This window comes from Lytechinus pictus, chromosome 3, assembly GCF_037042905.1.
Source record: "Lytechinus pictus isolate F3 Inbred chromosome 3, Lp3.0, whole genome shotgun sequence".
Taxonomy (NCBI): Eukaryota; Metazoa; Echinodermata; class Echinoidea; order Temnopleuroida; family Toxopneustidae; genus Lytechinus; species Lytechinus pictus.
In genome coordinates, this window is record NC_087247.1 from 30,834,190 (window position 1) to 30,847,817 (window position 13,628).

General features: G+C 38.2%; 1 protein-coding gene across 2 annotated transcripts in view; it reads left to right on the plus strand.

Annotated features, from left to right (window-relative positions):
* The first annotated feature begins 3,230 nt into the window (after positions 1-3,230).
* The window catches only part of LOC129257458 (transmembrane protein 209-like), a 32,125-nt gene continuing 21,727 nt past the window's right edge, over positions 3,231-13,628 (plus strand). The window contains exons 1-5 of one of the 2 annotated variants that reach the window (XM_064096810.1): positions 3,231-3,289; positions 3,448-3,545; positions 8,782-8,937; positions 9,725-9,921; positions 10,939-11,222. In XM_064096810.1, the coding sequence (XP_063952880.1) occupies positions 3,287-3,289; positions 3,448-3,545; positions 8,782-8,937; positions 9,725-9,921; positions 10,939-11,222 (738 nt within the window). In that variant the 5' untranslated portion in view covers positions 3,231-3,286. Of the gene's footprint in view, positions 3,290-3,447; positions 3,696-8,781; positions 8,938-9,724; positions 9,922-10,938; positions 11,223-13,628 lie in introns of those variants that run through there. The other variant, XM_054895782.2, reaches the window with a different exon arrangement.

Sequence of the window (13,628 nt, forward strand, 5' to 3'; positions counted from 1 at the left end):
TCATTTTCTATTGCACATTGTTATGGGCTTGTATTTTGTGTTATATTACAGTACTATTATTCATATTCATCATACAATAAAGGAATGCGCATGATATTCAATAATTCAAGTCAATACTTCCGTGTTTATTTCGTCTCCACTCTCACAAAGAATTAACATGCAACTCATTTCCCGCCATCATTATGTCTGGGAGAAAGCATGCATGGACCGAACTTCACAACTTTAGCAAATGGTATATACTACAGACGTCGCGCATTGAGATTCTTCAACAGTGCAAGGGACCATTAATTCATAACCAAATTCGAAATAAATTACCCTTAATTCCCATACAGACATTGAATAAACAGTAAGGTGGCTTACCAGAATATCTTGGAAATATGAAAATCGTGATGATATGAATGACATTGTAAGAAATATTCCAGAAGATCACGACATCTAATGCTGAAGAGAGATCGGTTGGGACCACGTAAAAGAAGACCTATTTAGTCTATTAGCACAGACTTTTATGTAATGATTCAGCGTGGTGAGGAAAATGAACCCACAACAAAGGGAATCATTTAATCATTGTTACACAAATCTAAACACATTCAAAGCTCAAGATTACTTTGGTTCTTGATAATCTCTTAAAACAGTAATTCATTCTCATCTTTTAATTTAATATTTCCCCTCTTCAAATATCGTGTCTGAAATCAAAGACAAGCAACTGCGATTGAACCAGACCCCAAAACCGTAGCAGACGACACGACTCCTTTTCTTTGTTACCCACTGGACACATGTGTTTTTACAGTTGACTGGAACAAAGAACGCCTGGTGGTGTTGTGCTACAGTTCACTGGGTTGTGAAGGTGTCTCACTTGACACATAAACTCATTGTTATGGGTAACGAAATCGGGGAGGGGGGGGTGGGAAGACTGGCCCGACTATTTCAGTTTTAAAGATATAAATTATACAATAAACTATATGGATGAAAAATAATCAAAATAATGATAATAATGATAATAATAACAATAACAATAATGATAATAATAACAACAATAACAAGAATGATGACGATGATGATAATGATGATGATGATGATGTTAATAATAATAATAATACTCAACATTTATTACGCGCCTTTCCTACATGGCCCAAAGCGCTCACAATTTCAATTTTACTTATTTATACAAACAAAAAAATCGGAATGGCATATTAAATGAAGGCAGTTGCCTAGAACAAGAGTTTTAAGGGACTTCTTAAATGACTCAATTCTAGGGGATTGTCTTGATGATGGGGGATGATGATGATGATGAAGATTATTGTTTACATTATCGCTATCAAATCGTAGTAATCATGGTAATGAAGATTTAAAAAATAGAATAGGCTACTGAATTACAGAATTAAAATAGGCAATGATTTCTGACTATTATCAAATTGTCAATATTTGAGCTGACATTCCTCAGCCATTTCATAGTGTGAAAAGGGGTGAATCAAAGAAAAAAAATAGGAAAGGAATAAAACTTTACCAGTCAATATTTTTTTTATTAAGAGAGAAAATTGGGTCATCTTATAATGATTGTGTTCTTGCCTCCGCTATCATCTAACTGTGTGATATTCAACTGGGGGGGGGGGGGGGCGAGGGGCACTTCCATTGACGAGTGGATACCATGCGTGATCCCCAAAACGCGTAAAAATGATCTCCTTTTTCAAGATAGGGCAGGTTACTTACGTAACGTAATAAGGGTGTCAAAAATAAGGGTGTAAAACTACGTGTTTTACGGTCCAATTTGCAAGGGTATAAAAAATACTGAAATACTTTATAAAGGATGTACTTTCTGCCTTTTTTGTTTAGGGTCCGATTTGAGCGAGGTATGTGTGGTGGTAGTTACTAAATCCAATGAAAGTTAATATAATATAAGGTAAAGCCGACATCCGTGATCACGTTCGTGACATAACAATTAAGATATCGTTGTACTTTTTAGGGGGGTCAATTCAGGGAATACTTGTCAAGGATACCATTTTGTTTCCAATACTTGTTAAAGTTCAAGTCTACCCTAGAAAAATGTTGATTTGAATAAATAGAGAAAAATCAACTAGCATAACACTGAAAGTTTCATCAAAATCAGATGTAAAATAAGAAAGTTATGACATTTTAAAGTTTCGCTTATTTTTCACAAAACAGTTATATGCACATTAATTTTCAGTGGCATGCAAATCAGACAGTCGATGATGTCCCCCACTCACTATATCTTTTGTTTTGTATTGTTTGAATTAGCCAATATTTCATTTTTTACGGATTTGACAATAAGGACCAGTTTGACTGAACCATATAGTTACGGCCTACATATAGTATTAAACAATGCTAATGCCACATGCTCAGGGAGGAATTAATCGTTGTTTCACTTGACAATGAGGAGAAAATGAGAATATTCATATAATAAAATACAAAAGAAATAGTGAGTGGATGACGTCATCAGTCTCATCATTTGCATACCGATCATGATGTGCATATAACTGTTTTTGTGAAATTAAGCGAAACTTATTTTACATCCGATTTTAATGAAATTTTCAGTGTTATGATTGTTGGATTTTTCTCTTTTTATTCAAATTAGTTTTTTGTTGGGGTGGACTTGTCCTTTAAGGGTAGGGTTTCACACGCCAATACTTGTTCAGGGGTGCATTTTCAGAACATGGAAATACTTGTTTAGGGTGCTTTTTGAAACCCCATGGTCACGCATGGTCCACTAATCAATGGAAGTGCCCACCCCTCCCCCTCCGGGATTTGACTGCACTGGCGTACAGATAGTGGGCTTTCTTCTTCTTCTGCTTCTTCTGTTGGTTTGATTGGCGATTAGTCATATTTGAGTATTGTCGCCATTGGCTTTCACTTCTCCTCACATACCAATATTAAACTGGGTTCCTAAAGAAACTTATCAAATTCACTATAGCGCACTACACAAATTCCACTCAGTCAAACTGAACAAAATTTTAACACAGGCCAGCTTCAATAATTTTTACTAAGCACATGTCAATAATTATATTGGTTTAATTAATAACAAAGAGCTGTAGCCCCTAACAGCAATTAGTTTCAGAATCGAAAGTCACAAAATGGCAAAGAAAAACGGGGAAATGAGATGGGATTAAACCAAATCGTCATTCTTTGCTTGAATGCTATTGAGTCCATTCATGCATTATGCTTCTTTGACCTCAGTATGTGTGTTTAAAATGTTGATTTTAACTTCATGTAACTTCGTAGTTATTGAGGCAATCAATTAAACATGCCGACATAATCCCATCTCATTTTCAATATGGTCTTTCTTTTGCCATTTTGTGACTTTGGATTCTGGAACCAGTTGTTTTGAGGGGCCGCTATAGCCTCTTTGTGATTAAACAATTTTCTTAATTGTTGACATGTGCTTATTAAAGATTATTAAAGCTAAAAATTTTGTTCATTTTATTTTTGATTAAGTGGAATGTGTGTAGTGCGCTTGTGAAGTTTGATAAGTTTCTTTTTTGGAACCCAGTTTACGGGTATTCTCGATCGACTCGACGACACCCTGGCCTACGGTACGTGAATTCAAAACGCGGGATCGCGGGATGTGGATCGTGTTCCGTTATATCACTTTTGCCTGTGAATTTATTGTTTTCCTGATAATTTTAGATATTGTGGCTGTTCTATATTTCTTTGAATTGTTCTGAACAACTAAACCTGGTTAAGTAAGTTGAATGGATGTGTGGTTTTGCTAATTATCGCTGTCTGCCTCTTGTCTGTTCGTTTGTTTTCACTTCGGTCCCAGATGTACATTATTGTGTTTGCTCCAAGATCCAGTCCAAGCTTTAGACCCACTCACACAAGCATGCGAGGTTATAGACAGCTGGCAGCCGTCTGTTTCGAGGAGTTTTTTTTAACATAATTTTTTATTTTTTTTAAATTTCTCCTCGTACACAGACGGCTCGCTATCGTGCAGCCACCATTAGCCTTAGGGGACTTACAATGCAAAATCCACCCATCGGGGCTCTTTAATTTTTGTCTTTAATGAATCAAACTTTTGAAAATTAACGCGACCGAAATGCAAATTAATATTACCTCTTGTCTTGGCATTAATTGCCAAAAAACGGGGGAAAATCAGGCGCTAGTGTAGTTTCGCACCTCCCCGTTTAATGGTTTTCAAACATGTACAATCTCACCCTAAATTGCCTAAATAATTCACAACCTAAAATACTTGCATCTGATTCTGAGCCTCCAAAGTCCAGTAGAAGTTGAATATTTGCCGTTTTGACACTTTTTTTTACAAAGTTTTACACCTATTTCGGAATCACTCGGTCGCTTGAAGCTCAGCGCTGCACATAAGCAGTCGGTACGCGTACAGTACGTACCACCTAGTGAAGTGCAAGAAGAGCGAGTTTTTCTATGGTATCTTCAAAAAGATTTTTTTCCCCTCTTTCAGCTTGCACCAAGTATTACGGTAGTGGTTGTGCAGAGTGGTTGATGTATGTTGTGTGAAGGTGTGTGTGGGGTGTGCGTGTGTGTGCTTGTTTGAATGAAATAAGAAATGTGAAAAATGTGAATACACGTAGATTTAGCGATGAAATAAGAAATAATAATGTAGAGCCTTGTTTTGAACTCTAGGTCAGAGAACTTTCCTTCAGTTTACAATTGTATGCTATGTTGATTGTATGCTACATGTATGTTGATTTCATGCTGTTGAGTTCAGGCTGTTAGGAGGGGGCCGAATCGGCATACAATTGTAAACTGAAGGAAAGTTCTCTGACCTAGAGTTCAAAACAAGGCTCTACATTATTATTTCTTATTTCATCGCTAAATCTACGTGTATTCACATTTTCACATTTCTTATTTCATTCAAAAAATCTCACACACACGCACACCCCACACACACCTTCACAAAACAAACATCAACCACTCTGCACAACCACTACCGTAATACTTGGTGCAAGCTGAAAGAGGGGAAAAAATCTTTTTGAAGATACCATAGAAAAACTCGCTCTTCTTGCACTTCACTAGGTGGTACGTACTGTACGCGTACCGACTGCTTATGTGCAGCGCTGAGCTTGATCAAGCGACCGAGTGATTCCGAAATAGGTGTAAAACTTTGTAAAAAAGTGTCAAAACGGCAAATATTCAACTTCTACTGGACTTTGGAGGCTCAGATGCAAGTATTTTAGGTTGTGAATTATTTAGGCAATTTAGGGTGAGATTGTACATGTTTGAAAACCATTAAACGGGGAGGTGCGAAACTACACTAGCGCCAAAAATCAAGTTAAAAGGAACAAAAACAGTGACTTACCTCGGCTGTCACGCAACTTCACTTCCCCGTTTTATCCGATCTTAATACTAAATACATAATAAACATCATGAACATATGGCCATTGAGTCCCCTGTACAGATCGCGCGAGAACTTCGGTCTCTGTATTTGGTGAGTGAAGCCAACGGAGTTCAGCTGAACAACCAACATAACAGAGACCGAAGCTTTTGGTCTAGCGAGGTTATAGACAGGAATAACCGTCATTTCTGGGGATTTATTTAACAATTTCTGACATTTTACTATAATCCTCATTCACCGACGGTAGTGTGTTAGTGCGAGCCTGCATGTGTAATCAGGTCAGCAATTCGGAATGGTTTTGTCCAGATTTTTATTTTAAAAAATTATAAATGACATATTAATTATCTTGAACGAAGGCCCACTATTTTTGTTAGACTCTAATCTTTCTTTGATACTTTATAAGTTCTAAGAAAATAACGAAAATATACATTACCGATGATTTATTCCTTATTTTTTTGATTTTCTGCCGGAGAGGAAAAAATGGCAGCCGCAACGTGTTGTGCTTTTATCAAGGCTTTCCGATTAAATTTTCGATATCCTGGCCAATCAATGCGAGTGACAAGTTCCGAACGCACGCTCATCTACAAGCGCAAAGCAGGGGCACAAATCGCGATATATAGCAACTCGTACATATGTCTGTAAGGATGATGACGTCATCCAAGATGGCAACTTACGTTGACCAACGAAAGGATCGAAGATGACTATGTTTTGATCATCATTTGAAAGGAATTAACGGTAACTGCGGTTTAAGGTACGATTTTTTTTAAATTTTATATATTTCTTTGTAAGTTTGAATTTACTTTCTTTTTGATAATGTGACATTTTATGTACAAAAAACGATCCGAAAATCAGGTTTCCGCCGAATGTTAGATCTAACGTTACTGCTAATACGTTGGCAATTTTCCTGTGCTACCTTATTAACCCACCAACCTGGTCTCCCTTCCAAAGTGAATAATAGTCTGCTCCTCAAATCTCTCTTTTTTCTACATAAAATTCATGACCACCGCTCCAACCTGATGTTGAATCACTAACTTATCGGACTGGAATTGATATACTCGTTTCTGAGAATCTCCAAAACAGTGGAGGGATCACCTAAGAGAGAGAGTTGGCTGTACATACAGGCCAACAACTCTTCAGTCTATGTATGGGTGAGTGGAGCCAACGCAGTTCAGCGGAACAACCAAAATACAGAGACTGAAGCTCTTGGTCTAGCGAGGTTAATATACTGACCTCGCACAACGCATGTGATTTCATAGTACATTTTGACGTTTTCATCACACGAATGTGAGGGAATAAAACACGCCAAAACTTTCAATATTTCTTCACTACGTAAATGACAATCTTCTGAAATAACTTAAAGGGGAATGAAACCTTTGGAATAAGTAGGCTTGTGTCGAAACAGAAAAATCAGAGAAACAGATCAACGAAAGTTTGAGAAAAATCGGACAAACAATGAGAAAGTTATGAGTATTTGAATATTGCAATCACTAATGATATGGAGATCCTCCTATTGGCAATGCGACAAGGATGTGTGATGTCATATGTGAACAACTTTTTCTTTGATGGACTATAAAATACCCCCAAAATGTCTCTTTGCTTTTTCTTATGGTGATACAAACTCTTTATCCATGATGTATTCTTTAAAAATCTGTTTTACATGCCCTCCTATAGAAAGAATACATGATCTAGTACTGATAGATGTGATAAAAGAGGCAATTTAAATGAAATATATACTAATGTAATGGGGAGAGTTGTTCACAAGTGACATCACACATCTTTGTCGCATTGCCAATATGAGGATCTCCATAGAATTAGTGATCGCAATATTCAAATGCTCATAACTTTCTCATTGTTTGTCCGATTTTTCTCAAACTTTCGTTGATCTGTTTCTCTGATTTTTCTGTTTCGACACAAGCCTACTTATTCCAAAGGTTTCATTCCCCTTTAAGTTATTTCAGAAGATTGTCATTTACATAGTGAAGAAATATTTAAAGTTTTGGCGTGTTTTATTCCCTCACATTCGTGTGATGAAAACGTCAAAATGTACTATGAAATCACATTGCTCCGCTCATCAATACATAGACTGAAGAGTTGTTGGCCCGTATGTAAAGACAATGTATTAGCAGTAACGTTAGATCAAACATTTGGCAGAAACCTGATTTTCGGATCGTTTTTTGTACATAAAATGTCACATTATAAAAAAAAATTACATCCAAATTTACTAAATAATATATTGGTTCCTTCTTCAACCTTCTTCAAGCTACACTGACTGCCTCCTTCAATCTTGAAGATTATTGCAGTAGTATAGTACCGGGACCGGCAGGTGCAATACACCGGGTGAACACCCTAATCTTTGACGAGTAGTGTATTGGTGTTAACGTGCATAGGTTGTGACTCTCCTACACTGGACCAACATTTGCGTCCTTTCCGATGGACGGAGTGTTTTCCAACTGTATTCACACCCGCACTGAACACGGCGGTGAAGCACGCTAACACACAACGCTAGCATCAGTTTTTTTTTGTTAGACATCTTCCGGCATGCTGCGGGACTCAAACCCACACACGTTGAGATCTATGATCTTATCCGGAACAGGCGCTCTACCCGACTGAGCTACGCTCCCTCCCTATATATATAAAATTCAGAAATATCGTACTTTAGGCCTCAGTTACCGCTAATTCCTTTCAAATGATGAATAAAATATAGTCATCCTCGATCCTTTCGCTGGTCATCGTAAGTTGCCATCTTGGACTTGAATGACGTCATCATCCTTACAGACGTATTTACCAGTCGCTATATATAGCGATTATTGCCGCTGTTTTGCGCTTGTATATGTGCGTGCGTTCGGAACTTGTCGCTCGTATTGATTGGCCAGGATATCGAAAATTCTAATCGGAAAGCCTTGATAAAAGTATTACTCAATGAATGTAGAGGGCAGCAACAACACATGGCTGCCATTCTTTCCTCTCCGGCAGAGAGGTAACATATATTTTTTTGGAATATGCGCAGTATCAAAAGAAAGATTAGAGTCTAATGAAAATAGTAGGCCATCGTTCAAGATAATATGTCATTTAGACCTTAAAAAAAATAAAAATCTAGACAAAACACTACCGGCCGAATTGGGCGATGTGATTACTCATGCAGGCTAGCACCAACACTCTACCGATGAATGGGGATTAAAGTAAAATGTCAGAAATTGTTTTAATTGTTTCAGTTTAGCTTAGTGATTGGCTGATTGTCCATTTGTACAAGTAATCTCACAAATAGTCAATAGCGAAATACAATACTCTCCATGCATTTCCAGGACTCCAGACTAGTCATGTCCCAGGGGCAGTTAATCATCAAAGATGCAAAATGCCCTTGTAATTCAAAGCTCTCTTGTTTGAAAAATTCAGCTAATAATTGGTTCCTTTGTCTTCTTGATCATCATCTCTTGATTTATCTGTTCGTATTTACAATGTAGGTCCATCATGTTACGAGCAGGCCTCGGGAGCACTGCCACTGCCACCCCTGTCACAGAGAAGACTCTGAAACGAAAGACAGAGAATCAGTTGGCTAACCGGGCTCTGCTATGGTTTGCTATCAACTTCATCCTCGCTGTATTCTTCTTCCTGGAAATGTGAGTTCATAAAATATGTTTTCTATATTTAACTTTATATAGCTGAGTGGGGAGGGGCTTGACATTTTTATTTATTTTCAGTAGGTGTAATGCCAATTCGTCTACTATCATTTGGTCTATCAGCAGTTCATCCACTATCCATATGGTCTAATTGCTATTTGCTAACTCACCATTTTGTGTATTTAAGCAGTTGGTCTAATAGCCATTTAGTCCATATACCATTTGGTCTAATTGGACTAAACTTGTGTTAATTTGGTGAAATTAATGAAAATGAAATGGATATTAGACCAACTGGTTATGAGAAAAAATGGTCATAGACGAACTGGTGATAGACAAAGTGGTGATTGGACCAAATGGTTGTTAGACACAATGCTGATTGACAGATTAGGTTGGCTATTAGAATACCACCTTAGCTATTTCTAAGCTTTGTCCAAAATTTGTACATTTGGAGGTACAAGGATTAACTGCCCAGTGACATTATGTAATACCTCTTCACAATGGGTGATTTCAAGTACGGTGTTGAAATCTGGTGTTGGTGTTGTGACAACACCAACACCAGCCACAACACCGCACTTGAAATCAGGCTGGTGTTGGGATTGACCTAAAAAAAATATGACGTATTTCCATCTTCGTGTTGAAGGATGGTGTTGATTGTCGTCTGCTGAACCCAGCACTGCGGCTGGTGTTGACGAACACCGTACTTGAAATCACCCAATGTTTTTTTTCTTTAAAAAATATGTGTAGTAGACTGCTTGGTATTAACATTGTCATTATCTCACACCCACAGGACATTCAGCTCCACGATTGATTTCTTTGAGCTGAGCCATCCGTCTGTCTGGTATGTCACCTGTGCCTTCACTGTACTCTTTACATTCAATTCATTGGTGGATCTGTGGCGCTATGTCATACCCACTCTTCAGGGAATGCGGCATCCCATTGCCTTGTCACCGGTGGAGAAGAGTATGCTTGGTGTCCAAGACAATGGTGAGAACTTGATGCAGTATCTCAAGCCTACTCAATATGCAGTAGTGATTTTGAGCTACTGGACTACTAATGTGACATGGGCAGCTTTGCTTAGCTCATGCTAATAGTAGCTTCCTAACACTTTTCACAAGGCTGTGATCAGACGCGGTTCGAGCCAAATTGGACGCAATACTTTTGAGAAGCCGACTGTTTTACAAAAACAATATGGTCCCTAAAATGGTATTGTGTGTAATCCGGCTGGATCCTCACCTGGATGTGATCCCAAAATTATGTCACCTAAAGAAGATAACCTTCATCAAACCAGTGAAATCTTATCACAAACGATTGCAAGCAAAAATGATTTTAGTGTGATGGATATAAAACATACTTTAAAAAGAGATGATATTAAGTATTTGTGACAGTTTCGTAATGTAAATGTGCCTATATTTGAGAAATGTAAAGCTTCTGTCTGAATTCATAAAGGTGATTTTGAATCCATTCTTTGAAACCATGATTTATTGAGTTTTCATCTATCTGTTTACTAGCCGTTAATTACGCTTAATTCAGCCAGTATATTGATAGTTTTCAATAATGAAAAGTAACAAACTATCAATTTATCACGCTGTGATAAATGTGAGTATTAATTATGGTTCTGTGACATTTGCTCCATTATAAATTGCACACACTACTCAATCGACTAACTTCAACCCTGGATTTAACACTATACCCTACCCTAAACCTAGCATAAAATCTTATAGCATCCTTTCACCTAACCCTATATCTTAGACAAAATAAAGCCTGGAGGAAATGTCATGTTACCTAAATTACTGGACTCTCTCGATATACTTGTTGAATGCTTTATTCAACAAGTATATAGAGAGAGTCCAGTAATTTATAGAATAATTATTTATAAAATAATTCTAGAATGAAATATGCACAAACTGCCTTTGAGAATACAGACCTTTTGGTTTTTAAAATGAAACTTGTTTTGAAATATCATCTGTAAATAATGGTATGATGTCTTTCCTATCTCTGTAGCTGTTGGTTTCAAGCTTTCCCGCCAAAGGATAGCATCTGCTCCTGCCAACCTGTACAGCTCCCACCAATCGCCATCCTCATCGTCCCCATCGGTGAAACCTCCCAGTCACTACCTCTACTCCAACACAACCACCGGTAGCCCTGGGGCTAGTCCATCCTTGATGGGTGCATATGGAACCCCCAGACTCACGCCAAACAGTGCTTACAAGGGCCAGTACTCTCCAGGAGCTTCCCCTTCCTCACAGGGGAGCTTCATCTCGATGACTGGACATTCTTTCAATCAGGTATAGTATACAAATAATGCACATATGCGCGTGCAGGCAGGGCCAAATAATGGATATACCGCACCAAGGTCTGCAGGACCGAGTGAGGTATATCCATTTGGCGAGCCGAGCATAGAGTTCATTATTTAGGTCCTCTATGCACAAGAATACGTGCGTTGTTTGCTTTATACACCCCCCCCCCATGTTACTGAGTTGCCCTGAATGCTATATTTGATCTAAATTCTAGATCTAGTCTAGGGTCTATAATTTGTAATAATAGATCACATACCTTAATTATGCTGCTTGAGTACGTCTGACCGTCTTGACTCCAATTGAGTTGTCCACAAATTAAAAAATCCAGAAAGTCACTGTTTATATGGTAGTCATTCCACAAAGTTATTCCAAATGTTCAGAAAGTCATTAATGAAATCAAACATCCAACACAATTTAAGATAAAACAAAATGCTGTCAAATCACAAGTTTCAAACCATGGATATTTACATATTTACAAATTCTTGTAAGGGTCTATGCCTTATTTATGAAGGTCACAGGCCCGTTGAAATAGAAGTTTTGGACCCGTGAAGACCACGTATTGTTGACCGTGAGCTCTTGACTCAGGCTGAAGCCAATGGAGTCCAATCCTTTGTCATGTGAATCAGCCTCTTGTTGGACTGCTGACATTGTTTCCATCATCGTGGGTGGCTGCGCTAGTTGACGGTTGCTCATCATTAATTGCTCTTGAATATCACTCTGCTCATTTCCTCTTTTCTAGTCACTCGTGTTACTGTAATGTTTCAAGGAGCTCTCTGACTTGTTTCCAGTCACCATTATTATATCTCATGCTTGGAATCCAGCATCATTCAGCATTGTAACGGTGGTAGCCCTTAGACTGTGGTTAGTATAAGGAGTGACGCATCCTGCTTCAGCTGCCAAGTTTTTCAGTAACTTGCCAAAAGTATTCACTACATGTGGAACGGCGTCATACCATGGTCCATCATTAGGAACTCGAGATTTTGATCTATGCCAGAAAGCTGTACAAGTGCGGTTCAACATTGACTTATACTTTAAGAGACTTTCATCAGGACATCTTGGAGAATCCCTTTCTTCATTCGCCCACTGTATGCTTCGCTTTCTCCCTCTCGTCGATTTTTAGTCAATGAGTTCTTCATCTTGAAATATCTCTTCCCTTTGCTGTCTCTGTTGAGAATCATCCGGTGCCATGGCTCTGAGGCTTTCCCTTCCTCTCTGTCCAAAGTAGACCATCACATCCAGGAAAACCTTGTTCTGGAGACCAATTGGTGTCCACTACCATGGATTTTCTTCATGTCATCGATGTTTACAGGAGGTTTGTGTTTTACCTTTTCCATCCTTCTCCACTTGCTTGAGGACAGCTTGGTATGTGTTATTCAACTTATGAAACTCCTTTGATGACGAGATGTCAATTTCTTTGGCGATGAACATTTTCCATACTCCAAATTTGATAGATTGTAGAGCAGCCATTCTCAAATAATTTTGTTGAAGCTCCAAATTTCATGTTGAGAATCTTGACTGCTCTATCCAACACGCGAATGAGCAGAATATTGTTGTGTGGGGGGGATACAGGACCCCCTGAAGAGCTTAAGTAGGAAGCCTTTTAAATGGCTGAGAGGGGTCTAAATCAACAGAAGATATAAAAATACCAACATACTACACAATTTATTTTCAAAAAATGATAAGTGACTTGCTCAAATTAATGTTTATTATTATGTTTCTGTATTAAATTTTGTTTTTGATGAGGTTCATGTTTGAAAAGCAAACCGGGTATGATGATCAGTGGTAGAGCGTCAGTCTCATGAACGGGAGGCCGTGGGTTCGATCCCCAACAGAGTCATACAAAAAAATATAGGAATGGAACCTCCTGCCTTCTTGCTTGGCGCTCAGCATTTAGATTGGAGAAGGGTAGTAATAACATACATGGAAATGCAGGGCCCGCTGCAGTTCCCTAACTAAAATGGCTACCCTGAGTAAATAAAACGTAATTATGATTATTATTAAAAGCATATGTACATAGTCTTTGTACCAATCGTAAATGAATACATCAAGGATAGAATGAATAAGAAGAACACCATCGATCCTCCATAATAGGGGTTATCGAATTCTAGATTGCACAAAATCAGAGGAAATCAATTAGCATTTAGATTTCAAAAAGAGCTGAGTTGATAGAAGATCAAACTTTTTTCTCATTTTTTCTTCTTTTTCTATACCGGCCCCCCACGCGCCACTCTGCAAGGCTCGGTGCGCCACCATTTGATAATCCCTGTTGTAGAGACTTCTTTTTGTACAAGGTGCCATCTTCCTTCCTCAGAATACCAAAGAAGCGACTCAAGACACTGTCAAGTTCTCTCGTAGGGAGTTGATGCAAAGCAGCATCAGCATCAATTCCAACTA